The following is a 27,203-nucleotide window of genomic DNA, read 5'->3' as shown; positions in this document are numbered from 1 at the left end:
GACATTGGATGGACAAAATATTTCGAAGGCTGATCCAGGGACACACTAAGTTCAACGTTTTCTTTTCAAAGTGTTTTTTGGAGGAATTTATCCCTTATAAAATAGACAAATTGGAAAAATGTCATATGCCACCAGCACAGTGGAATAGTGGTGAGCACATCTGCAGCACAGTTCTCAGATCCCAGGTTCAAATCCGGTTTACATGTTGTTTTGCGTCAAAACATGCGCGTCAGGTCATACGCCGCAATTATTCGCATTTAAATCAATAGAAAAGCAGAGCAAAAAAATGTTCTTTTCCAAATACGCGCGAAAAAAAAAAAATAATTCGATGATTTTTCCAAATCATTCATCTCCGGTGTCACTTTTGCCCTCAGGTGTAAATGTAAACACTTGTATGTCTTTACCTGGCGACCCTAAAGCGCTCGGATGAAAAATTTCCCACAATGCACACTTCCACACTCCTCAGCGTGCCTCCGTCTGGGGCGCAAGCAGCTGTTGCCCCGCCCCCCGAGGCTAAAGGGCCATCCAACATATGGCGCCTCCCGCAGCCGGCCATGTGCGGGACCGGAGGCGGCGGCACGAGAGGCTGAACTAAGTCCTGACTGGCTTTTTGATTTTTTTTCTGTGTGTTTTCCCCTCCTCCTCCTTCTGGCAAGATCTGGCCATGCAGTTGAACCAGGGAAAGTTTGAGTACAACGGATCCTGCGGGTGAGAGCATCTCCCTCCTCTCTCTCTCTGTCATCACTTAAAGCTTGTCACATCTCATTAGCGGTCGCCATTGGCGACCGTAGCCGCCGCCTCGCACTCCCCGGGGCCTGTAAGTGCTTTTGGAAAAGTCATCTGTCTCTTCCTCCTCGCCGCTGCGCCCCCTCCCTACCCCGAGGACTCAGACTTCACAGCTAATGCTGGAAATGAAATATGTGTCATATACAAAGAGGTCGTGGAGCTTTTGCCAAACAGCCATTAAGTCTAATGGGACACGCGTGCACGCCGTCTCCCCTATTGAGAGCTATTAGTAGAACATTCCACGAAAGTGAAACGTGTCATTTCATTGATTTTTTTTCCATCATCGTGCGTATCAGGTACCTGCTGAAGCCGGACTTCATGCGGCGGTCGGACCGGATGTTCGATCCGTTCTCGGAAACGCCGGTGGATGGTGTCATCGCCGCCACGTGCAGTGTGCAGGTCGGACACCCAACCATTATTTGTGTGACGTCACCCGATGCGTCTTTTACTCTGCCGTGTTTTACAAACCGGTGCAAATTATAATCCGATGTGCCATATAACCCGGCGCGCCTTATATTCCTCTTCACTTTATATGCCGGTGCGCCTTATAACATTGTCCACCTTGTAACCTGACGCGCCCTGTATATGGAAAATTCCAAAAATGTATTGCGACTGCACCTTATAATGTGGTAGTCGGAAAAGTATGCCAATTACTACATTTACGCACACGCATCTTCAAATGAGATTAGACGAGGCGCTTGCATAAAAACCGTCCTCATGAACCCTTCAAGCGTAAACACAGACACTTCAAATGTACTGCAGAAGGCACTAGAGCACAGGTGTCAAACTCAAGGCCTGGGGGCCAGAACTGGCCCGCCACATCATTTTATGTGGCCCGCAACATGCTGATTTGACTTCATGTTCCCGGCTAAAATATCAATCTTGCAAGTTGTGTTCAACTTTTAAATGTTTTGGTGGATAAAAACTTGAACATTTATTTGACTTAACAGTTATTCTGGCCCTCTGACAGAAACTATAAGCACAATGTGGCCTAAGATAAAAATGAGTTTGACACCCCTGCACTAGAGAGTCCCAACAATGTAATCTGCTTTATTACAGTAGACTCGTTTTCCTTCGGTAGTTTGGTAAGTTGTAAAATTCGGGTACGCAGCCGAACATACTGACCGGAGTGGCTCCTTCCTTCATCTTCGCCGACACAGGTATTCTCGGGCCAGTTCCTGTCGGACAAGAAGATCGGCACGTACGTGGAGGTGGACATGTACGGTCTGCCGACCGACACCATCCGAAAAGAGTTCCGGACGCGCATGGTGATGAACAACGGGCTCAACCCGGCCTACAACGAGGAACCTTTCGTCTTTCGCAAGGTACACCCATTTATGTATGCCTGTGTTTTATTAGATCTTTAAATAAACCGTTTGTAATATATGTGTTGTCAATCGTGCAATCGTGATGGCTTTTCAACCAGCGTGGTTTCGGTACTTTCTAATATTACTGATTTCAGGATTATTATTATAAGTCATAAGGAAGTTTAACAAAAATAAGTAAATAAATAAAACAAGACCAATCGCGAATCGATCAAAAGATGGACTAATATATCTCATTTAACAATTTGCTGCTAAATTTGGGCCCCAAAATTGCCACATTTTTTACCAGAAAAATGATACCAAAAATGTTGGTAGACTAACTAATAAGCCTAAAAAAAAAAACAGCACAAAGCAATCTGATAATTGCAAAATATCTGCTGAGCCCTGAAGTGCAAATCACGCAAACAAAAAACTCAGTAGACAAAAAAGCTCATCGCAACCAATAAAACAAAAACGTCTTACAAGAGAGACAAAAAGACGCAAGCAAGAAAAAAGACGCAAACAAGAAAAAAGCACACAAGAAAAAAGAAAGCAAGAAAAAAAGCACAAAACGCATGTCCTTCTTTCTTGTTTGCATCGTTTTCTTGCTTGCATCTCTTGTTTGCTTCTTTTTTCTTTGCTTCTTTTTTCTTGTGTGCGTCTCTCTTAAATGGTGTTTGTTTTTTTTTAAATTTGCGATGACCTTTTTTGTTTGCTAAGTTTTTTGAATGTGTGACTATCATTTCCGGGCCACCGTATAATCCAGCCAATCGGATCCTTGTAAAGTCTCATACTTTATTAGATACCAATGCCACAATCCAAAAAGTGTATTAGTTTACATTACAGGGTGGTTGCAGCTTTGTTGTGAATGCGCATGTGTGTGTGTGTTATAATGCTGCTCTCAGCACAATAAGAAGTCTCTCATCCGTGACTGTGAGTCCAGCTCCCTTGAACACACACCATCAATCACAGCCTCATGCAACACCACACACACACTCACACACACACAAACATTCACTGAGGGGCATCAGAAGCTGCCGGCAAGATCCCTTTTGTCACATGTGCGCACACGGCCGGCAGGAAACGGCAAACACCTTGAAAAGCTCCGCTGGCAAGCACAACTCGCGGGATGAGTCACAAGCAAGACTTTGCGTGCGCTCATTCATCTCTAGTGAGGATTCTCTTATCTCGTCGCTGGGGATTAATCATCTTCTTCTCTTTGTTCACTTATCTCAGGACTCTGGTTGCTCTCCATACACACACACACACACACACACACACACACACATATATATATATCTATATACATATACACGAGATATACTGCACATGTTGTAAATGTTGTTGCGCAGTTTGTCATCCACCTCAGAAATTGATCTTTGACGTCTTTGGCCGTCATTGGCAGCGAACGAGTGTGTTTTATTCTATTTTATTTCCTTGTGTACCACCTTGGGTTCTACACCACAAACAACATGGCGCTCTTGATCTTGCGAGATCAGCTCCGCTCCCTTGTTCTCACCGCGCCATTTTTCATCGGAAAACACAAAAACTAAACGGCCTTGGGCTCGGGCTTCTTTTTTGCGCATTCCGTCGCAGGTGATCTTGCCGGATCTGGCGGTGCTGCGGATGGCCGTGTACGACGACAACAACAAGCTGATCGGCCAGCGCATTCTGCCGCTGGACGGCCTGCAGGCGGGCTACCGTCACATCTCGCTGCGAAACGAGGGCAACAAGCCCCTCTCGCTGCCCACCATCTTCTGCCAGATCATCCTCAAAACCTACGTGCCCGACGGCTTTGGGGGTGAGCCGAACAAAGGCGCGCCGGCGCTACCCGACGCTTCCGGCTTGATTTCACGCCGCTCGCTTTATTATAAGCCTTCTGGGGAACTTTGTTTTGCTTTTCTTGTAACTTTCTTCCTCTGCGCCGCCGCCTGCAATAACGGTGCTGCCGCAAAGGCTTTAAACATGCAAATGAGAAGACATTTGCAGCTGTCATTAAACGGAGCCAAAGGGAAAATGAGCTTGCTCATTAGCGCCTCCTCCTGTTGGGGGGATCTCTGATGCAAGAATCGCTTTGTTTTTGATTGTGTAGCCATTGCCATTTTTATTATACTTCTGCCGGATTCTTGTTATGTTTCCAGCTATCCTTGCATTGGATTCACAGCGTTAAAAAGACGAGTTTCTTTTCAATGGAACGGCATTTAATTTGTAAACTATACATTAAAATATATTGTAGCATGGTATATATACATATATATATATATATATATATATATATATATATATATATATATATATATATATATATATATATATATATATATATATATATATATATATATATTTTTTTTTTTTTTTTTTTTTTTTTTTTTTTTAAGTTCTAAAACTATATATTTTGGTTGTAATTATTTTTCTAAAGCAAAAAAAAAGAATTTTTTTGAGAGCGGATATGATATTTTTCAATTTTTAAATACATAACAGCATTATTTAGAACAAATGTATTTTTCTCTATATGCATTTATATCAAATGTGTATTGATTATGTATAAAACATGACATAATAAAATATAATAAAATAAAATCTAAAAATTTGTATTTTTATTATTATTAATCTATTAGTACTTATGTAGTACTTTAGACAATATATATCTACATTTAGATTATCTTATTTGTGTAATATTCTACCTATTCCACCTCAGATATTTGAACAAAAAACAAATTAATCTGAGAAATGACATGAATAATCTGGTCTTTTTTTTGTTTGCTTGTTTGTTTTTCAACCATGTTGCAGCTATTGTGGATGCTCTTTCCGACCCCAAAAAGTTTCTGACCATTGCGGAGAAAAGAGCCGACCAGATGAAAGCCCTTGGCATTGACACGGTACCTTCACATGTGCATGGAAAAAAAAAAAAAATATAGATAGATAGATAGATAGATAGATAGATAGATCTAACAGCCTGTTAATGCTCGATCTTGATAGATAGATAGATAGATAGATAGATAGATAGATAGATAGATAGATAGATAGATAGATAGATAGATAGATAGATAGATAGATAGATAGATAGATAGATAGATAGATAGATAGATAGATAGATAGATAGATAGATAGATAGATAGATAGATAGATAGATAGATAGATAGATAGATAGATAGATAGATGTAAGTGTATATAACTGACTATTGCACGTGCTTCCCGTCTCAGAACGACATCGCCGACGTCCCTAGCGGAAGCTCCAAGAATGACAAAAAGGGAAAGGGCAAAGGGGACACGGTGAAGGCCAGCGTGACGCCGCAAAGCAGCTCGGATGTGGCTCAGACCTCCAACGCCGCCCAGAACAACACGGCGGATACCAAGAAAGGTGCATAAAACAGCGGAAACCAGGAAAAACCATCCTTATCCTGATCAATCTCATGAACTTTTGTCCTGCACTGTTGCAGATAACGCACTGGTACCTAATGTCAGCATTGACGACTTAAAACAAATGAAGGTACGTTTAAAAATGGCGTTTAAATAAAAAAAAGTTTACATATTGTGTAATTTGTGTTTGTGCTACTGCAGACATACCTTAAACTCCTGAAAAAGCAACAAAAGGAGCTGAGCACGTTAAAGAAGAAGCACTTGAAGGTGAGCGACAAAACGACCCACTGCTCTCTACTTATTTGGCGTAGGATGGTGATTTTTTTTTTTTTTTTGAAATTGTCTTCACAGGATCAAAATGTGATGCAAAAAGCACACTGCTCGCAAGTGGACAAGATGGTGTCAGCGCACGATAAGGAGAAGAGCACACTGGAGAAGCTGCTGGAGAAAGCCATCAAGAAACGAGGGTAAAATCACGACAAAAGAGAATTGAGGAGATTTGGAATGTAGGGCTGCAAATATTTAGTCTTTAGGTTTTATTTTTACTTGCTGGATAACAAATATGAACACAGACGAGCAAATACATTTCCACTGGCACAATATAAGACGCACCCTGAATTTTGGGCAAATTTTGGTATTTTCTATGTTATCGTGTATACGTCGCAAAAACACTTGGCAACAGTGTGAAAACTATAGTAAAACAGAATAAATCTCAGTTTTTGTAAACTCTTCATATTTTCTTGTATTCATATCCATCACTTTGTTGCGCGTTTCAGATTTCCAACATTGTGAGTGGTCAGTGAACGCCCCGCCAGCATAACGTTGAATACAATCAGAGCGTTTTTTTTTTTCCTCACGACGCGGTTTGAGTTAAGTTTACAATAAATACCAAAGTTGAGCAGCATCTAAGTTTCACCAAGTTTATGATTGTCTATATTTGTTAAAAGACCACAATTAATAAACGAGTCAAATGGATTACCTTTCCAAGTTCTCTAATCGTTGCAGCTGGAGACCTTATTACAGGGATGGACTCTGACGTTGGTTCAGTCTGCCCGCTTCTTTTATCGAATTTGACAAACAGCAGCGATTACAGATTACTCCTCATAAATATTTGTGGAGATTAAGTGCCATCAGAACCACAGAACACACATTTGAGTTTGCCCGGTTTGTTCAAAAGTGATCAGTAGGAACGGCAACTGTGTCAGCCTGTTATTTTCAAGTCTCACCACCTTTCTCATCCCGTCGTGAATCAGGGAAAACAACTGCCAGGAACTAAAGAAGGAAACCGAAGACAAAATCCAAACGCTGGTCGCAGATCACAAAGCCAAGGTTCCGCATTCACCGCCACGTCAGTCTTTTCCCTCTGCTGTGGAGGAGTCCTGACTTGCGCCTTTGGCAGGTGAAGGACATCACGGCGCAGCACACCAAGGAATGGTCGGAGCTGATCAGCGGCCACGGCAACGAAGAGCAGGAGATGAAGGACGCCCACGTCACGCAGCAATGCGAGCACCTCAAGAAGCTTCTGAGTAGCGTGCAGGAGCAGCAGACAGGACAGCTCAAACTCATACACGAGCGGTCAGACATGCTTTCACATCCCCCTTTGTGTGTGTTTGTCTTTGTGTGGAGTAGAAATTTGATCTCTTAAAAAATGTACATTGATTAAATCAGTCTTATAACTGAAATACAAATACTATTCATTTCAATACAAAATGTTAATTAGATCCAAATGAGTACTTTTTCATATGCTAACGTCTACCATAGGGAAATACCTGGCACAAACGAACATGCTAACGAGCTAAACGCATACACTATATAATATGCTGAATATAGAACTAACACGAGCTAGAATTTTATCCACAGTCACAAGTTTTCGGATCATATAAATATCATATAAAAATCATATAAATAACATTCTTAAAAAGCTACAAAATGTCATATCAAGAGCGGCCAGAGGCGGCGCCAAAAAACAAAGATCAAGCCAAACGAAGCACAAATGGATCAACTGTTAAAGGATAAACTAAATCAGTTCCAAAACGGGGTGCATCCCGTTACCGGTGGATCTCCGGTGTATGTCTGCATCCCCGCTACTCTGTTTATACATTCCAGCACACGTAATAGGTATAAGGGGAAGATAATGGAATGAGGTTCAGAGGTTGCAGAAAAAGACACGTTCTACGTTCACGTTTGATTTTTTTTGTTTCCGTGATGCAGGCAGAGCAAAGAGATGCGAGCCAACCAGGCCAAGATGTCCATGGAGAACAGCAAAGCTATCAGCCAGGACAAGAGCATCAAAAATAAGGCGGAGAGGGAAAGGTACAACACACACACGAGCGCGCGCCAATGATGGAGTACTCCATGTTGTGGTGCGCGTCGGACCATCCCGATCTTCTCGCGCTCCGCTGACTCTGCGTCCAAGGACATACTGTACTTTAGGACAGTAGTTCTCAACCTTTTTTCACTCATGTACCCCCTTTGACATATGTTTTCAGCCAATTTTGACGCCATTTTGTTTGTGACGCGCAGGAGAGTGCGGGAGCTGAACAGCAGCAACACCAAGAAGTTCCTGGATGAGAGGAAGAGGGTACGTACACAAACAGGAAGCGCGCGCGTGTGCTAAGAGAGCCGAGACAAATTGCATTGAATTTATGGCTGCGTGTGTTTTAGTTGGCTATGAAGCACCAGAAGGAAATGGAGCAGCTGGAGAAGAACCAGAGAGAGCAAGTGGACAAACTGGACAAGTTCAATGAGCAGGTACAACTCAATCATACGTGTGTGTGTGTGTGTGTGTGTGTGTGTGTGTGTGTGTGTGTGTGTGTGTGTGTATATATATATATATATATATATATATATATATATATATATATATATATATATATTTTTTTTTTTATATATATATATATATATATATATATTTTTTTTTTTTTTAAATTAAAACAGATATAGACATTTTCATATGAACATTTCAATAGCTACAACAAATGACATTCAAGCCATCCATGATGTGTTTACATTTTTTTGGGGTGTTTTGTAATATGATTTGCTTTTTCTGGCACAGCTTTTGGCATCACACCATGCAAACAAACAAAAAGGTAGGCACCTCCTTCACCTCCTTTTCTTTTGTCATCATTCATATTTTTATGTTTTTATTAAATGTCCTCCAGGCTTCCTTTCACGTTGTTTTTAAAGGTGTCATTTGTTGTGAAGTCATTCACTGTGCGCAATTAAATTCAATTTTGACTTATGGAGCTGTCAACGGCAGTGAATACATGAATGATCTCATCGTTGATAAGGTCTTTTTTATTGCCATTTTGGAATTAAGGAAGTAAGTAAAGCAACCATCTGTTAAGTTAAGTTTGTATCTCAATAGGGAAAGTTTAAAAAAAAAAACAGGCTAAGCTAGCTTTAGCCACAAGTAGGCAACATGAATCTATTTTAGTAAGTGAGTGATTAATAGTAGACAAATGACATCATAAAGAGTCCAGATGCTGGCCGTCAAATAAACCAAATCACCCCACAGTTGGAACTGTCGCCACAGGTAGCTAGCTAACAAAATTTAGCTAGCTAGCTGTCACCATAAGTCATCAGTAAATCCTTAGTCATTGCTAAATAAGTTTTATGTTAGCACCCTCTTTGTACTCAATATTATATATATATATATATATATATATATATATATATATATATATATATATATATATATATATATATATATATATATATATATATATATATATATATATATATATATATATATATATTAGGAACATATTGTTCCTTTTATGTTACTTAACAGTATTTGCACGCTTGTTTGTTTAAAGGCAAAGGACATGCAGCAGATGGCCAAGTTGGGGGAGGAGACGGGGCGCAGACCTGTCACGCTGGTGTGAGCGTCTGACGCACACACGCACACACACACGCACACACACACACGGCAAAACACACTGTAGCCCGCCCTCCAGCACCATTTAGCGTTCAGCCTGTGCACATAACACTTTGTTTGTATGTGACATGATTGGAATGTAGCACTGTTTGTACAATCACACTTGATTTCTAACGCAATGCTGTATTTTTTTTTAAATATCAAATTTTGGTGGAGTAGCGCTGTAAAAAAAAAACAAAAAAAACACGCCAACAGTGCTGATGCTCGTCAGTGTTTTTCAACATCAGCGATGCCCTAAGCTAAAATCCATTCGAATTTGATCATCAAACACTTCCATACAATTGTGTTTTGCTCATATTTTTTTAAGTGATTAATATTTTTCATCATTGAATGGAAGTGTTGGGTTGAAGTCAATAATTATGATTTGATGTGTTGCCTCATTTTTTTTACATTTTAATGTTTTATTGATTCCCCTTTTAAAATCTTCCAAATGCTTTACGGCGTGGGCAAAATACATTTTAAGTGTTTATATCTGGTAATATTTAATGGCAATGTATTTTTTGATTGTTTTGTTTGTTCATCACATTAAACAATGTGCTTATTGTAATTGGAAAACATACAATATATTCAGACAATTATGATTGTTCAGTAAGAAACCAAGAAATATTCTTGAAGACAGTGACGCCTGAGTTTATTTTTCCAGCTTTTTTCTTTTAAAATTAACAAAAATTTGACAGAAATTAGTCGTGAAAAACAAACCTAAATGAGATCGAAGATGTACAGTGAACCAAAAAAATATGAATAAATATTTTCACCAAGTGGTCCCATTCAATTGGCCGGTACCGTTATTGCACACATTTTATTTATTTATTTATTTTTGTTAGTTTTTTGTGTTCCCGCACATGACCTAGCTAACTAAAAAAAAAAAAAGTGTGCCCACATCTAATGTAAACGGAAAGTAATGACAATTCACGCCGATGCCCCCCCAAAAAACTACAAAAATGGCCACCGCAGTGCTTAGCATGCCACCATCATGACATCATCGGGACATGGTCACGTGGCGAATGATATATCTTTGGTTTTGTTTTTTTTTTGTACGAGCAGAGGCCCCCCCCGGGAGGAACGACCTCCCCCCGGGGTGAGGGCAAAAAAAAAGTGCTTTTATTCTTTGGCTTTGCAAACGTGCCACTCGGTGTCTGTTAGGATTCTTTTAACTTATTTGAGTGAGCGTCAATGCCAAATTCAAGGGTTATTTATATGGAGATCTCTATACATATATAAATATATATATATAAATAAATGAACATATATTATATATATTAGATATGATGTGTAGTCCAACTGTTTGTTTAGAGGCTTTTCTTCTTTCTTTTTTGGCACTTATGTTGGTACAGAAGCAACAATTATTTTTGCAACTGTTTTCCTCTTTTTTTTTCTAACTGCAGTCCTCCAACCAACCGTATTGTGTGTGTGTGCGTGCGCGCGTGTGTGTTCTTTCTTGTCTTTTTTTTGTATTTCTATTGTACTGTTGAACTTATAGCGAAAATGACGCGGTTGTTACCCGGCTCCTTTAATACTGTTTTATAGTATGTGTAACAATAAATGGCAGTGGCACATGGGAAGTAAAAATATCAGGATTCGTGTTTTTTATTTATTTATTTTATTTTGCTTAAAAAAAAAAAAAATATATATATATATATATATATATATATATATATATATATATATATATATATATATATATATATATATATATATATATATATATATATATATATATATACATTTTATATGAAAAATATAAAAAAATATATGTTTAAATATAAAATTATATATATATATATATATATATATATATATATATATATATATATATATATATATATATATATATATATATATATATATATATATATATATATATATATATATATATATAGATAGATATATAGATATATAGATATAGATATATATATATATCTTTAATTACATTCTATTTGAAATTATTAAGTCTTACTGTTCTTAATATGAGTTCCTTTACGTCACATACTGTAACTTCCTATGCTCTTCTTCTCTTGGGGAGTATATGGGGGCAAAAAAAAAAAAAAAAATCATAAAATGTTGTTAAATTCCACACACGTTCATAAAAAATATATAAATAATCCGTTCATAATCACAATATATATAAGAAATTGGATTTTCCAAGGACACCTTTGTCTTATGGGTGGCGAGCCCAGTGAAAAAGTATAAGTTAAGAAGTTAAGGGCTGAAGAAAAAAAAAAGGAAACATCTGGCAAGTCCAATACAATAGTATCCACTTGGTCTCAAAAAGAAGTCCCAATCCTGCAAAACCTTCCAAAAAGCCCTGAAGCAAATATTTTGAACGTATTTGAAGAATATAGAAAAATCCAAACGATGAAAATGCAACCAAATGAAAGGAAAGCCTTTTGAATGAATTCAAGTTTTCAGTCATTCTCTCAGCGCGTCGACAAAGAAGTGCTCGGGTTCTGTCGGGTTCAGCAGTGTACACCAAGGTGGGAGGGGTTGCGCCACCTACCCGACCCCCAACAGACATTTTTATGAGTCCCACTCAAAAAAAAAGTCACTTTTTTCCCATTATCATCCATTTGAAGTAACAGTTTAGAATGGCCAAAGTGGAAAGACCAGACTTGCCTTGCAAAATCTCACTTTGTCACCTTTGCTACCACGCAACTCCTTGTGAGTCGAACCCAAAAGCTCCGGCGTACTTTTGCGCGGGTGCGGGCGTAAATGCGGGGGATTCGGCTACCTCGGGTTGGGGGTGGGGGTGTCGGGGATCTGCCGTCATGCCTCGTTGGCGACGCAACCTGCGGCTGAGCCAGAATGGGACTTACTGCACAAATGACCTCACGTGCTTCTGCAATTTGTCATAAATTTTTTTAATTCTGATTCTTTTTTGGAGGGTGCATTTTTGAGGATTTGAGGAGAAGCATCTCGGCGTCGCTCTCTCGCACTCTCTCTCCCGCTCGCTCTCGCTCTCTACCCCCCCCCCCCCCCCCCGCCTCTTTTTTGTCCTCTCTTTGCCGCTCGTTTCAGGTGCTCGGTGCCCGCAGTCGCTCCGGGTTCGCGTCTCCGGCGCTTTTGGCGGGAGGGGGGGAAACTGCTGGAAGATGGGGCGAGCGGGCTTCAGCACCACGGAGAGCGGACAGCTTCTTCTACTGGGTCAGTCAGCAATCTGTGTGTTGTGTGTGTGTGTGTGTCACTGCAGTTTGTATGTATGCCTTCATTAAAAAAAAAAAAGTGAAAAAGTGACTTAAGCTTTTCTATTGACAGTTGATTTTTTTTCTATGTATGTTTTAAAAAGCTGTTCATGCATGAATAGGATGTATGGTGTTTTATTTCCACACAGGAATTTAATCTCAGGGAAATGTAAATTGACAAAAACGTGTACATTCCTTAAATCATAGGGATTTTTTCTTTGTAATGCCGGTTGTGCTTTATTGTGTAGTACTAATTCTATGATGTGTTTGTGTGCGTGCGGGCGTTGGAGAGTGGGGGTGCATCTGTCCTTACTATCCACCGCAGTGTCGTTACTGTTCTCCGCCAAAAGTGAACATTTCCGTTACTCTCATTTATGGCTGGACAGAAATGGCGAAATGTATTGAGAAAAAATATATGAGAGTCATTGAAGTTTGGTTGACTTAAATCTCAGGGCTCAAAAATGGCCCCTGAGCCCTAGATTTCTTACCACATTTTTTTTTTTTTACTGCGTCTTTCTCTTTTGTGAGTACTGATCCTGTGTGTGTGTGTGTGTGTTTCTATGTGTTGGGGAGTGGGGGTGCAGCTGTTGTTACTATCCACTGCAGTATGCATCTCGTCCCACCAAAAGTGAAATTGTGACTTTCTTTTCCTTTTACCTTACATTTACGGATTGACAAAAATGAGAAAATGTCTGCTTTTGACATTGAAAAAAATATGAGCTTTAAGTTGCCTCAACTTCAATTTTAGGGCTCACAAATGGCCCACGAGCCACAGATTTCTTACCACTTTATTTTTTTTACTACGTCTTTCTCTTTTGTGAGTACTGATCCTGTGTGTGTGTGGGTGTGTTTTTGTTTTTGCCTCAACACTCCAGTATTGTGGGGGGGGTTTTTTGCCAAAAAGCCTCATTTCGCATGGCACCAGAACGCAGAAAAATGCATGAAAAAAATCAGTGGCCTGTAAAATGTAATCAGCTTTTCTGACCATTTAAAAAAAAAATCTACCTCCTTTGTAGTTAATTATCTTAATTCGGCTCTAATTTCTTCGAAACGGAGGCTTAAGGAATCCGTTTTTATTGCTGAGCATGCAGTTTTGTCGGAGCTGATCCGGTTTCCCGTACAGGCGCGTTGCTGCTGTCAGCGTCGGTGTCGACGGGCGAGCAGGAAGGGGAAAACCTGTCGGGACTGTCAGACAACCCGGACCGGGGCATCTTCGCGGTGCGGGAGAATGGGACCACGTGTCTAATGGTGGAGTTTGCGGTCAAACTGCTGGTGCCCTACGACGTGCTTGCTCTCAACCGGATAGACGTAAGGAGGCCGCTTCCGCAACCCCAAAAAGCAAAGCTGTAATAGTTAAGACAATAACACGTTTTTGTTTATTAAATTCATACAGATGAAAAAACAAAATACTTGCGCCGTGTGTGTTGTATTGTGGGGTTGGGCAGGAAATGTCACGAGTGGCCAGTCATTGCTTCAAAGTGAAAGCGCATAGCAAGAAGTGTAGGACACGATTGGCCCTGCCATGCTTTTATTTTGAAGTTTTTCCTGGAAGCATGCTATAGTGACAACGGTCAACTTGATCATCTGTTCCTCCCAAAGCAGCTCTGCGTGTATATAAATGAAGGAACGAACGTGGCAAAATTCAATAAATAAACGTGGCTTACCCATGAAATGTAAACGGGAGAGGTTGACAAGATAATAAGAATTCATTAAAAGTGACATTCATTCATTACATTTTTCATTCATTCATTAAGTGGCAATAATTAAATAAATGTTTCGTAATTCATTATACGTGCCATTAAATAAATAATTCTTTAATTGAATAAAACACGTAATTAAATAATTGAACATTGATTTTACTCATCAATCAAACCAAGGTCACTATCTGGGTGAAATTTCAGCTCCCCAATGTCTCCTTTCATTGATTTTGATGCAGAAATCAAAGGATTGGACAAAATACCGCACAATGGTGAAATACACATCATTGAAATACTCTTGTTTTGGCATCGATTGAATTTCGCAAACTATTTAAGAGCGCCACGTGGTCCAAAGCTGGTGATCATCAAATGATTTTGTTCTTTGCAACGGCGTTTTTGAAAATGGCCGTCACAATGCTCGTGTGTTTGCGCGTGCAGCTGATCACAGAGCAGGCCTCCTTTACGCTGCCTCGCAACGCTCAGATCGACGGCAAGTGTGGCACCACCGAATCCGAGATCCACATTAGCTGGAAGAACAACGCCTACACGCTGCGCATCTTCTTCTCCAAGGTGTGTGTGTGTATGTGTGTGTATATATATATATATATATATATATATATATATATATATATATATATATATATATATATATATATATATATATATAAAATATTCAACTTTTTCAACTTGACAGGTAACGAGAGGAGGTACGCGACTAGTTGGATCCAACCATTCTACTGTAGTGTGGGGGAGAATCTGAGTTTTTCCAATAATGAAATTGAATAGCAATAGAACTTACAGAACATAAAATTTGTTTTATGAACTTGTGTTTTCCAGAAACATTTAATTCATAAAATAACAATTTCTAAGGATATTTGCATGACTGATATCCAAAATATTCTCATGGGTTTATGACAGGAGCTGCGAGCCAAGGGAACGGAGGTGTGGAAGATCAGTAAGGTTCAGTTCGTCTACGACACATCAGAAAGTTCTCACTTCATCAACGCCTACAATCGTGAGTCAGATTTTTTTTTTTTACCGCGACTCAGCAGCTTTCCACCTACTCACACTGCTGCCATGCGCCGCATGCACGGCAGCATTTTGGACTGTTGCGGTGGAAACTTGACTTATGTGTTTCATTTATCTTGTGATGGAGTTCATAAGTCCATTTACTATGAGTTAAGTCATTTTTAGATAGGTTTGGTTACTATACATGCTCGTTTTGCTATACATGGTCTTTTAGTGAAAAAAAGCCTTACTATACATGGTCTTTTATTGAAAAATAAAAAAGTCGTTTTCTTGCGAAAAAAAGCCTGTAAAAAGACTGTAATTTTTTCCCGAAAAAAAAGGCTTACTATAGACTGTCATTGTTCGTGAAAAAAACAGCCTTACTATAGACTGTCGTTTGTTTGCAAAAAATGCCTGACTATTGACTGCCTTTTTTTCGCGAAAAAATGCCTTACTTTAGACTGCCTTTTTTTTTGCGAAAAAATGCCTTACTATGGACTTATTTTTTTCACGAAACAATGCTTTAGACTGTCCTTAATTGGCGAAAAAAAAATTCTTACTATAGACTGTCATTTTTTTGCGAAAAAAAAGCCTGACAATAGACTGTTGTTTTTTGTTGTTTTTTTTGCAAAAATTTTGTAAGGCTAGTATAGTATAGTAAGGCCTTTTTTTCGAAAAAACCGACAGTCTATAGTAAGGCTTTTTTTTTATACATATACATATATATATATATATGTGAAAAAAAAATTTTGTCAAAAAAAAAGCCTTACTATAGACTGTCGGATTTTTTGCGAAACAAAAAGCCTTATATACTGTCGTTTTTTGTGAAAAAAGGCCTAACTATAGACTGTCGTTTTTTTGCGAAAAAAAACGACCATCTATAGTGAGGTTTTTTTCACAAAAACACCATGCTATACTAAGGCTTGTTTTTAAAAAAAAAAACGACCATCTATAGTAAGGCTTTTTTTTTTCGCAAAAAATCCGACAGTCTATAGTAAGGCTTTTTTTTTTTCCACAAAAAAATGACAGTCTATAGCAAGGCTTTTTTTCACAAAAAAAAACAACAGTCTATTGTAAGGCTTTTTTTTGCAAAAAACGACAGTCTAAAGTAAGGCATTTTTTCGTAAAAAAAACACAGTCCATAGTAAGGCTTTTTTTCACAATAAAAAACACAGTCACACAGTAAGCATTTTTTTGCGAAAAAAATGACAGTCAAAAGTAAGGCATTTTTTTGTGAAAAAAACGACAGTCTAAAGTAAGGCTTTTTTTCTCACAAAAAACGACAGTCTATAGTAAGGCTTTTTTTTCGTATATAGTAAGGCTTTTTTTTCGTCTATAGTAAGGCTTTTTTCATACATATACAGAATATATGTATTCTGTAAACAGTATATAGTATAGTGTATTTACAGCATGTGCCAATGTTTTTGCATTCAGCGGGCAGGCACACGGCGAGCACTCACCGCCTGTCGGCGTTGGTGACGCCAGCCGGCCGTTCGTACTTGTGCAGCGCCCAGCAAACGCTGACCCTCATCAGCAGCGACCATCAGAAGGGCATCACCGTCCACTTGTACGACATCCAGATCCAACCTTTCGATATGACTGCGGACTTTGTCTTCAGCGAGCGTGAGTAGTAGCGGCGTGGCGCTTGGCCGAGCCCCGTCGCAGCGCGGTTCCTCGCATGATACCTCGCATGACCCGAAAAAGGACGCTTGAGGTGGATTGTTTTTTTGGACCAACAGAAATGAAGTTTGAACGGGTCTCAAGTTGAATAAATCGGACACCCATGGCGTGTTTTATTCCTTTATTTTTTTCAACCCGCAAATGCTTTGCACCGAAGACACGACGTAGGCCATACGCCGTGTAAAAGCGGCCATTTTTTTTTCTCGTCTCGCACGCAGCGTACAAGTGCATGACGGATCAGCGCGAGCGCCTGGAGGAGACTCTGCCACTCATCCTGGGTTTCATCCTGGGGCTCATCATCGTCATCACGTTGACCGTCTACCACTTCCACCTCAAGCTGAGCGCCAGCAGCACGCCGCCGCAGCTACCGCGCGACCGCTCCATGTACAAGAACATGTAGAAGACTTTGTCCCAAACCTGGAGCCCAACTGGAGCCTTGCATGGATGTTCGAACAAAATTCTGCGCATTTGGAAAGTTGTTTGAGCATTTATTCCGTATCCTTGACACCAATTTCAGGTCTTTAACTTTTAACACATTACGTTATTATGATGTTACAGTATTAGTAAAGTCATTTCAGCACTTAAAGAGAAAACATTTTGCGCCCCCCACCCACCAGTGTCTATAAATTAGATAATCATCCATGAAAATGGTATAAAAATACCTAAAATTGTATCCTTTCAACATCAATTTAAAAGCCATTTCAATCAACTTTCAGCAACTTTACTTTTGACATGGTTTATTCAGGTTATAGCTTCTTCTGAATCTGAAAAAAATAGCTTTAAGTGTATCAAAATGCCCAAAATATGAGAAATATGTCAATCCTTATTCAAAATACAAACAATTTTGACCAAGTGAACCATTTGATGCTGAAACAAAAGAAATACTTAAAATAAACAATAATACTAGTATTTCTCGAGTACAAGTTCACCTCGTCTATTAGTTGACACCTCCCCTTTTTACTTCAATTGGAATAAATTGAAATAAAATTGAAAAACCCGATTGAAAAATTTTAAAATTCGTACTGAGATTGTGACAATGAGCGCCACTGCACCACCTGGTGCGGAAGATATGCAATTGCACTACTAAGTGCAAAATATTTGAGAACTGACACATACCGACAAGAAACAATGTCAAACCCACACGTTTGTTTACATTTAGTCGGAAAACAAAACTACAGAATAAATGCTCTCACAGCTTTCCGTGGCGCCTGTTTCTTTAAGTGACATCATTTCCCCTTCCAAACACGGTTCTTCCACATTTGTCGGTGTTTCCTCGCTGCTAATTGTCTCGTGTCGTCATTTCTTGCTGCTTTTGGAGGACCCGCGGCGCGTGTTCGTGTGCGTGTGTGTAACAAACACACAAGGAAGCAACCCTGATCAATTAAAAAGAAAAAAGTGTAAAGTGTTATTTTCCTGTAAAACTATGCATAAAAACCTCGACTGAAAACACTTATTGCCTCTTGCGATTATTTCCCCCACATTGCTGTCTTGCAGGCGTTATTGTCAGAGAGACAGATGAACGGAGTCGCCGCGCAGATGGAACTATTGATTTTGTCAGCTAAATTGAAAGCGGCATTGTTTTATTACAGCCATCTGAAGTCATTTGGACGATTTATGTTCACATGTTTAAGCGTGTTACAACTTGAGGGCATTTTTGTGCACTTCCGCCTTTAATGACTCAAACACATTATATAAAATGTCTGACCTTCAAAATGAAAGCTAACGAATTAAACACATTTTTAAAAATTCATAACAAACACATAATTCAGTGTCTGCTAAATAAGTCATTGTGGGAGCATGAAAGTGAAAATGTGCATGCTGGTAATTTGAAAGCCTGACTTTTGTTTTTTTCACAGCCGAAACTGATTATCGCTAGTCAAGAAGGCCGACGACCATTATTTAAAGCTGATATTCATTTAAAAATGTGTTGACTTCAGTTAAAAAACAAAACAAAACAAAACAATATCAACTTTAACAAAACTGAGTGAACGAAAGAATGTTTTTCTGGGTAAAATTGCGATGACATCACAAATTAGCAGCTAGCTCTGTGCTCGCCTGCATGCAAGGTCCCCATTGTTAATTAGCATCGGTTAGCCTAGCACAGTGGTTCTCAAATGCTTTATTGATTTAATTGGTTTTAAAAGGAAATATCTTACATTTTTTTGTAACATTCAGCAGCTGCATAAGGCACATGTACCCGGGTAAATACTGTACATATCAGACACAAAACGTGGACAATAATACAGATGATCCCGAAATAATTCATAGCACTTGCTAAGCTAATATAGCACCAAATTTAGCATAACATGCTAGCCTAAAACTTAGCATGTAGGAACGACAGACTGAACTTTGCCAACGTTAAGGGAAGTGCTTGATTTCAAAATGTTTGATTTCACTTGTCAAAAAAAGTGCTTGACTTTTTAAACCTTAATATAACCGTGGCTCAGCTTAATTAATCGTGGCAGCCAATATCGTGATTAAAACTCGATTTGTGCAGCCCTAATTATGTAGTTTTTTTTCTGTAAAACCTGCAGCAAACAATCACCTTTAGTGACAAATAGCAAGGTCTAATTCATTTCCAGTGCGAGCGAGGTTGCGTTTTGTCGTAAAAAGACGGGAGAAGCGGCAGAGGAGCTCGTCTCCGCCGTCCCGCCTCAAATCAATATCCCATTACTCCGCAAAGCACTGGCAGCACACTAAAGACAAATAAGATCATAAATTACGACACCTCCTCCTCCCCCGTTTGTTTCTTGGCTCTGGGCTGCTTTTGGACTTTTTGCGAGATGGGGAAGACAAAAAAGTGAAGATGACGGAGAGGAGAGGCCTCGGAGGAGCAAAGAAAAGAAAAGAAAGAAGTGAGACATGCAAAATCATGTCCTTATGGAAGTTTTAATTGAAAGCGTCTTCACAGACATGCTGCCACACACGATACACGCACGCACGCGCTCGTATTTACATATCACAGTGACTGATGGGTCAAAATGGACGCCGGCGAGGTGGTACACTTGTATTCCAGGTGAGTTCATGACAATGGCGATGAACTGTCTTTTCGTTTTCATTTTAAAAAGCTCGTGGTGTAAAAAAAAGTCTTTTCGTGATTATTGGCGATTCCTTCAGTGTGTGCTACAATTAAGTGCATCTAGCGGACACCCATTGGCTTCGTTGACTCCCTGCAATGCTAAAGATACACTCAAATCATGAGAACGCACGCTTTGTTTGTATCACATTTGACATTTAACGTACATATTAAAAGTTGTGTAAATATTGTGTAATTCGCTTTAACACTAATTCTCGCACAATCTACTCAGTATTTTAAAGTGACACCCGCCACAAATTTGGACGTTGTCACCATCTGGGTGAAATTTCAGCTCCCTTGTCCCTAACTTTCAATGCTTTCCCTTTGACGTGAAATGGCTTCGATGTAAAGATCAAAAGATTGGACAAAATACTGCGCAGGGATAAAAAACATTTTTTTTGTTGCTAAAAGGCAACGTGGGAATTTCTTACGTCCTGTTATGTTTGTTTGAATGCGTTATTCGGTCTATTTCTGTTTTATGTTTGTGTTCACAAATGAAAATCATCTAGCGATAATCATCTCCTTTAAAAGGCCATTTATGTAATTGACGCAAAGCGAAGTCGGCGTTTCGTGGCATTTGAGTGTATCCGAGCAGATCCCTGTTGACCGTCTTTTCTTATTCATTAAATATATTTTTTTTAAATATTAAAAAAATGAAGGAGAAAAAAAGGCCACACTAGACAAAAACCAATTGCAATAAATAAATACTTTAAAAAGCTCATAAAAAACGTCTGACATTATTACCCTTTTTTGCCCAAGGTTTAATAGTAGTTCCGTCTACAAAGATAGATAATAGTAATAATAAATATAATTAGATGTGTGTGTTTTTTTTTTTTTTAAAGTAACAGTTGGGTTCAAGTGGGATTATTTGGAATATTTCATGTGTGTATTTTATATTTTTATATACTGTCTACACACGCACATATATAAATGTATATGTACAATATATACATTTCTACACATCCAGTACATGTGCATACGCGTGTGTGTATTTGTCAATGAAAAAAAGTGTATTATAAAGAGTAGGAAAGTCTATTGAATACTGCTCATATGACAATGGCTACCACACCATCAAATACTCCAAAGTTATCAAAACTGTACACTCAATGTTACAAGTTGCTCTTGAGATACATGTGCAGCGGCCCCGCCCACGCTCAGGTCCTCGAAGACGCCTAAAACAGCTTCGTGTGAAGGGAGGAAGGTTAGCTAATCTACGTCACGGTTACGAGAGTGCGAAGTGGGCGAGCGGGCGGGCGGGCGGTCATCGCGCGAGCGCGCGTTTTGCGTTTGGGGGGGGGGGTTCAGCGGTGGCGGTAATGTCTCATGAGGGGCACGATGCAGGACGGCGGTCCCGACAGTTTGAGGAAGGGATGCTGGAGGAGCTCCTGCGCGCTGGCTCGCTGCGAAGGCTCGCGCACTAGCATCAGGTCCAGGAAGGAGCGCAGCACCGACGACACCTGACACGACAAACGCAAACGCCGCTCAGATCCTTGGACAGGCCTTTTAAATATTTAGCTGGCGATTTTTATGTTTGCATACGGCCATTGACGTTTGCTATAGCTTTAAAGAAAATTATATATATATATGTTTACACAAAACCACCCGCTCACCTTGTGCGACTCTTTTAGTCGCGGGGGCAGGTTGTCACGTATCCTCCTCATGGCTTGGAGGGGGGGCTCGTTGAAGTACGGGGGCTCTCCATCCACCATTTCGATCACCATGATCCCCAGTGACCACACGTCCACCTAAACACAAATACGCCATGATTATATGCCTACGTTATCATGATACCACGAAAATTGTACATCTCTACACAGATTGAAACTAAAATGCTCAGAGCCAAAATCGTGTTAAAAAAAATGTATAGAAATTCAGCGAATTCTATTCAAATGATATACAGTGATCCCCCTACTTCGCGGTTAATGGGGGGTGTCAACCCCCCGCGAAGTCTAAAACCCGCAAAGTAGGGTATCAGTTCCTAGGTTTCTATGTACGCACCAACATTGGCGTAGTAACCATAAACAATCCTTTTTTTGTATTTTATTTCCTTTCTTCTGTTATTTAACATTACATTATCCTTATTAACATTATCGTATATTCATTAAATAACTAATATGACTTAGTTTGTTGAGAATTTGTTCTCAGGACTGGTTATCTGCACCAAGACTCCGGTGAAAGAGTACGCAAGTCATCACGTTGAACTTCACATTTATTTTGGCTCATGTATGGTGTATCTGTTGAATAATAAATCAACAACAATCTTAAAGTCAGTCAACTAACATGTAAACACTTGCCGAACTTTAATCTATGAATTGACTGTATTTTTAGCCGATATTAGCGGGTTAGCAACAACTAACAACTACTAACTATAAAGTGCAACCTCTACACAAACGAACACAGAAACAGAATAAACACTCATGGCTTACTAAACATAGGCAGTAGCGTGCGTTAGCAACATAAATGATAATAAACTATAAATATGAGCTCACGTTGTCATTCACTATGTCACCCTAAGCCGAATGACGCACAGAGAACCTAAAACAGGAAACGGAAATGCAATGCGACCCGACAAATTAAAAGCATGCATTTCAAAATAAGAAAACAAACGTCACGAACTCTAACGCTTGAAGAATTCTTACCATAGTTATTAACTAATATTACTTAGTTATTTGACGAATACAGTACTGTATAATGTACTTTTTTGCTTTTTTTTCGATTTTTGCGCATGTTTTATTTTTTTTAATTTTGAAATATTATTAATTTTTCAAGGAAAAACCGCAAAGTACTGAGACCGCAATATCTGAGACCGCGAAGTAGGAGGGATCACTGCATTGTAACTTAAGAAGCGCGTGAGGGTGAGCTGTGGATGACAGCAGCAACCTCAGTAAAGTCATTCTGTTTTTGTATATACATTTTTGTAAATAACAATTTACAAGCGAACTAGTGATTTTATTTTTTCGTCCCTCAAAACAGAAACTCGCTGCATAAGGCGCACCAGAATACAAGGCGCACCGTCAGCTTTTGAAATAATTGAAGGCTTTTAGGTGCGCCTTATAGTGCGGAAAATACGCTACATTGAACTCATTATAATTGAAATCATTATAAAGTAGGAGAATCTGCACGACCTCTGTCCCATAAGGCAGTCTGGAGATGACTTCAGGCGCCATCCAATATGGCGTCCCCACAAGCGACTTCCTCTTGGGCACCTCTTTGGACACTTGGGCGCAGAAGCCAAAGTCGGACAGCTTGATCTGCGCGCGCAAAGAAACTTTTGTCGGCGTGCGAATTTTGCCGAGACGCGCGCGTGGGTGCGTGCGTTTACCCGTCCGTCGCTGGTGAGCAGGATGGAATCGCTTTTGATGTCTCGGTGGATGACGCCTTGCGTGTGAAGGTAGCACAGGGCGCGCAGCACCGACGAGCACACCGTGGCGATCTGCTCCTCGTTCATCCTGCCGCGATCGGAGATGCGCGTGAAATACAAAGTCAAAGACGGAGGTTGTGTTTGCGCGGAGCAGAAGGTCCCATATGGAGGTTGCGGCGCAATGCGGCGCTTCACGCGCACGCACACGCACACACGACACATTTACAGCTTGAATGAACGCGTGGCCAGCTGGCGCCATGTATGCCTTTTAGTGGCACGATTGTGTTTCCCTTTGTGAGGAAATTGTGTTTGCATGCGTGTGTGTGTCCTTGTTTTTTTTGTGACACAGTGTGCACCAAATCCCAGATTTTGCTGTCTTTGCGGAGACCTCTTGCACATGTGGGGCCTATTTTGGCGAAGCAGTCAAAGTCAGACTTGCTTTTAGGTTTGAATTGGATTGGAACAGGCTTAAAAGTGAACAGTTAGGCTTAAACATTAAAATTCATCTTTAAGATTAATAAATGAATAGACTCGAGCATATTATGAAGTAGATGGAGTGGAAGAAATTGTATACGTATGAAATGATACGTACGAAGTGCAAAATATCACGTAGTGAAAATATTATGTATTTAGCGTTCCTGTGCTGTGCAGGATTTGTAAGGTGCTGGTGTGCACGAAGGATGTGTTCACAATCCGGGTAATTATTAATTTGTTGAAAGTTGCTCTGTTACGTTTGTTAATGTTAAAAATGATACCGTTTTAGGTATACTTATAAATGTATTTATAGATAATGATCTTATTTACAGTCATTGCAACAAGTAGTGTTGCTTTTTCCTGATGAGGCTTTGCGAAAAAATACCATAATCCCCCAAATAGAATATGCGCTTGTATATATGATGCATCCTAAATTTTGGGGTCAAATTCTGGTAAATGTCAAAACTATAGCAAAAGACAATAAATTTCTTCTTTTGTAAACCCTCCATATTTTTCTGTTCATATCCGTAACATATTCGTTGCACATTGTGTTTCAGATTTTCGACATTCTGAGCCAGCGAACGCCTCACCGGTGTAACTTTGAATGCGCTCGAAGCACTTTTTCCTCACCATAAATAACCCGGATGAGCAGCATCTGTGTTTGAATAAGCTTATGATTGTGTGTATATGCCAAAAGACCGCAATTAATAAACGAGTCAAATGGAATACCTTTCCGCGTATGCTAACCTATGTACTCTTAATTAAATGAGCTGGAGAAACCCTTTGGATGTTTCAGTAATATTTCTGTGTGTGTACGTGGACGGACTCGGACAGTGGTTCAGCCGGCTCGCTTCTTTCATTGAAAATTTACGTCCAATACACCTCCCATGCATGTTTTTAGAATGTGGGATAAGAAAGTAAGTCTTGACCCTCAAAGAAAGGTCCGCACTTGCAGGGTGCACCAAAATGCTCCCCGGAAGCGCAAGAGATCCCACAAATACAGTAAACCCCGGGATTCGGTCCCCAGCATGTGATAAAAAAAACCAAGGGCGCACACGCACGCAAACACACGCGCTCTGAAGTCAATGAAGTGTCGCATGTTTACAAGATAAATGAGCCTTCTGATAATAAAGCGTCAACGGATGTGTGCAGACACACGGACGAGGATCGTTGAAACAGAAAATTGTTTTTCAACATAACAATGGGGGAAAAAAACGTGTTAATGATCTTGTAAGCTTGTCAAGAAGGACAATTATAGAAGCGCTAGCGCAAAAACAGCACCCGTGCTTACACTTTCAAAAACAGATGAGCTAAACCTTGAAGATTAGCATAAAACATGAGTCTGTGCTAATCTCATCGAACTGAAGTATTTTAACAGGAGATGACTGCGCTGATGCTAAACTAAGCTAAGCTAAATCAGTTTATGTGTGTGTGTAAGTAAATAATATTAAATTTACACAGGGTTACTTTAATGATGTACAGCCAAATTGAAGTGTTTTTTTTTCTTTAAACGCGGACTGTCCCCCAGCCGATCTTATTATTAGCGCGAGTCAACAATCGGCACAAATGATGGGAAAGAAAACAGCAAACAATCAGCGAGGAAACTCATTAAAAGACAGCGACAATTAGGAGAAAATTGGTAAAAAAAAAAAAAAAGTTTCAAGTGTTGCAAGACTTCATTACAGACCATCTGTGTTGTTTTGTGCGAGACTATTTGCATTAGTGGCCTACCTGGTGTGTGTGACGATGTCGGTGAGGGCCCCTCCCTCCAGGAACTCCATCACCACCCAGAGCTCGTCTCCCACCAGGTAGCTATTGTACATGTCCACCACGTTCTCGTGGTGGTAGTCCCTCATGATCACCACCTACACACATATATTTATAGAAATAAACATGATGTCATTTCATATTAGCTCTTCATTGTAACGACTATCTCTATGTGAACACATTCTGGAGTTTAAACCGTAACGGGATTACAAGCGCGGATTAAGAGGATTACAATGAAAGTAATTAGTTGGAGAATCAACATACGCACATAGAGAAAACACACACACGCGTAGGGTGATACTGCCTGATAGAGTAAATCCGATGGCGTGTGTAAATGCGGTAGCGCCTCGTGTACATCTGATATGTTAGCTTCTGTTGCGAGTTGCATAATATACGGCAATGGTTCTCAAATGGGGGTACCCCTGGGGGAGCTTGAAGGAACTTCAGGGGGTTTTAAATAAAACAAACATACTGTAAAAAGACAGATTCTCCCCCGTACTAGAATGGATCGACCCAATTAGTCATGTGCCACCGCTCGTCACCTGTCGAGTAAAGGATTCATTTTTGCGAACACATCTCCGCTATGATCCCAAAAGAGAACCCTTTTAAGTTGAATACGATGAGGAAAAAAAACTCGACTTGTACATGGAGCGATGCGGTATTCTTGTTAGAAGCTAGCGCAATCGGCACCTCGTTGAAGAGCAGCTCCCTCCTCTGCTGCTTCCTCAGGTCCATCTTTTTGACAGCCACCTGTTTCCCGCTGTGCTTCTCGCTGGCGATGCACACGATGCCCGTGGAACCCTCGCCGATCTTGATGAAACTATCCAGGTACTCGCGGGGGTCGCCTGGCGAGATAGGCCGACCAAAAATGTAGTTTCAGAAAACTCTCGCTCCATGAAGAATGTAAGGCTATTCATTTATCAGTCGTTCATTACTACTGTCCTTATTGCTCATTAGTGATTTTTTGTTTCATTGCCTACTTTATTATTTGCTCGATTATGGAATGCAGCGTGTTCGGGGATGTGAACAGAATACAAATTTATTACTATGCATATGACAATAAAACTCTTGAATCTTGACTGAAAAAAAACATGTAAAAATACCGTATGTCCTAGGATTATAAAGCGTTTTAGGAGTCACCATAACTATTTACTTACCTGGATTGACTACTAGCTGCAGCGCGGCTCGGAACTGCTCGTGAGACACCCTGGAGGGTTGAGTGTCGGAGCTGGACCCCCACGAGGGAGGAGGGTACGCCCCCGGGGGGATGTAGGGTGAAGAGGGCTGGGAGTACGCCCCCTGCAGGAAAAAAAAAATAGAATGAGAAAGAACATCTGGTTGATAATTGGCTGCATCCGACAAATCCGCTTGGAATTTAAGGTTTCAAAAGAATGTACGTTTTTTTATTGGGTTGGCTTCTCTTGATATTCGGGTGGCATTTATACTGATTAAATATTAATTAGGAACTGCAAGTTCAAATCAAATGTTTTACTGTGCTCATAGACAAAAATATTCTATAAAAACTATAAAATAAAATATATGACAAAGTAGTGGTCGCATACAGACAAAAA

General features: G+C 39.9%; 3 protein-coding genes across 6 annotated transcripts in view; 2 read left to right on the top strand and 1 right to left on the bottom strand.

Moving 5' to 3' along the window:
* Nucleotides 1-10,959, top strand: part of plcb4b (phospholipase C, beta 4b) — a 49,712-nt gene extending 38,753 nt beyond the window's left edge. For 2 of the 3 annotated variants that reach the window (XM_088403638.1, XM_088403637.1), the window contains 16 exons: nucleotides 657-708; nucleotides 1,083-1,185; nucleotides 1,947-2,111; nucleotides 3,687-3,891; nucleotides 4,881-4,969; nucleotides 5,295-5,451; nucleotides 5,531-5,580; nucleotides 5,652-5,717; nucleotides 5,802-5,917; nucleotides 6,704-6,779; nucleotides 6,850-7,025; nucleotides 7,662-7,763; nucleotides 7,974-8,031; nucleotides 8,115-8,201; nucleotides 8,506-8,539; nucleotides 9,269-10,959. In XM_088403638.1, the coding sequence (XP_088259764.1) occupies nucleotides 657-708; nucleotides 1,083-1,185; nucleotides 1,947-2,111; nucleotides 3,687-3,891; nucleotides 4,881-4,969; nucleotides 5,295-5,451; nucleotides 5,531-5,580; nucleotides 5,652-5,717; nucleotides 5,802-5,917; nucleotides 6,704-6,779; nucleotides 6,850-7,025; nucleotides 7,662-7,763; nucleotides 7,974-8,031; nucleotides 8,115-8,201; nucleotides 8,506-8,539; nucleotides 9,269-9,345 (1,613 nt within the window). In that variant the 3' untranslated portion in view covers nucleotides 9,346-10,959. The remainder of the gene's footprint in view (nucleotides 1-656; nucleotides 709-1,082; nucleotides 1,186-1,946; nucleotides 2,112-3,686; nucleotides 3,892-4,880; nucleotides 4,970-5,294; nucleotides 5,452-5,530; nucleotides 5,581-5,651; nucleotides 5,718-5,801; nucleotides 5,918-6,703; nucleotides 6,780-6,849; nucleotides 7,026-7,661; nucleotides 7,764-7,973; nucleotides 8,032-8,114; nucleotides 8,202-8,505; nucleotides 8,540-9,268) is intronic. The other variant, XM_088403639.1, reaches the window with a different exon arrangement.
* A 1,404-nt stretch (nucleotides 10,960-12,363) lies between these two features.
* lamp5 (lysosome associated membrane protein 5) lies at nucleotides 12,364-18,403 on the top strand. The gene is made up of 6 exons (XM_088403111.1): nucleotides 12,364-12,531; nucleotides 13,693-13,877; nucleotides 14,705-14,836; nucleotides 15,185-15,281; nucleotides 16,709-16,897; nucleotides 17,173-18,403. Exons 1-6 carry the CDS (start codon nucleotides 12,480-12,482, stop codon nucleotides 17,352-17,354), a joined length of 837 nt encoding a protein of 278 aa, XP_088259237.1. The 5' UTR covers nucleotides 12,364-12,479; the 3' UTR covers nucleotides 17,355-18,403.
* Nucleotides 18,404-19,824: 1,421 nt separating this feature from the next.
* pak5 (p21 protein (Cdc42/Rac)-activated kinase 5) overlaps nucleotides 19,825-27,203 on the bottom strand; it is a 47,379-nt gene continuing 40,000 nt past the window's right edge. For both annotated transcript variants that reach the window (XM_088403109.1, XM_088403110.1), the window contains 7 exons: nucleotides 26,790-26,931; nucleotides 26,323-26,477; nucleotides 25,597-25,730; nucleotides 23,353-23,479; nucleotides 23,156-23,281; nucleotides 21,641-21,775; nucleotides 19,825-21,487 (listed from right to left, as the gene is read on the bottom strand). In XM_088403109.1, the coding sequence (XP_088259235.1) occupies nucleotides 21,332-21,487; nucleotides 21,641-21,775; nucleotides 23,156-23,281; nucleotides 23,353-23,479; nucleotides 25,597-25,730; nucleotides 26,323-26,477; nucleotides 26,790-26,931 (975 nt within the window). In that variant the 3' untranslated portion in view covers nucleotides 19,825-21,331. The remainder of the gene's footprint in view (nucleotides 21,488-21,640; nucleotides 21,776-23,155; nucleotides 23,282-23,352; nucleotides 23,480-25,596; nucleotides 25,731-26,322; nucleotides 26,478-26,789; nucleotides 26,932-27,203) is intronic.

Source organism: Hippichthys cyanospilos, chromosome 20 (assembly GCF_059441005.1).
Source record: "Hippichthys cyanospilos isolate Australia breed blue-spotted pipefish chromosome 20, RoL_Hcya_1.0, whole genome shotgun sequence".
NCBI lineage: Eukaryota > Metazoa > Chordata > Actinopteri > Syngnathiformes > Syngnathidae > Hippichthys > Hippichthys cyanospilos.
The sequence above is the reverse complement of the archived record's forward strand: the minus strand, read 5'-3'. Positions and strand labels throughout refer to the sequence as shown.

Bases quoted from the DNA above. Each gene is read 5' to 3' on its own strand.
- lamp5 (XM_088403111.1), top strand. From the start codon at position 12,480: ATGGGGCGAGCGGGCTTCAGCACCACGGAGAGCGGACAGCTTCTTCTA. The intron at 12,532-13,692 runs GTCAGTCAGCAA...TTTCCCGTACAG, and splicing joins CGGACAGCTTCTTCTACTGG to GCGCGTTGCTGCTGTCAGCG. The intron at 13,878-14,704 runs GTAAGGAGGCCG...TTGCGCGTGCAG, and splicing joins TTGCTCTCAACCGGATAGAC to CTGATCACAGAGCAGGCCTC.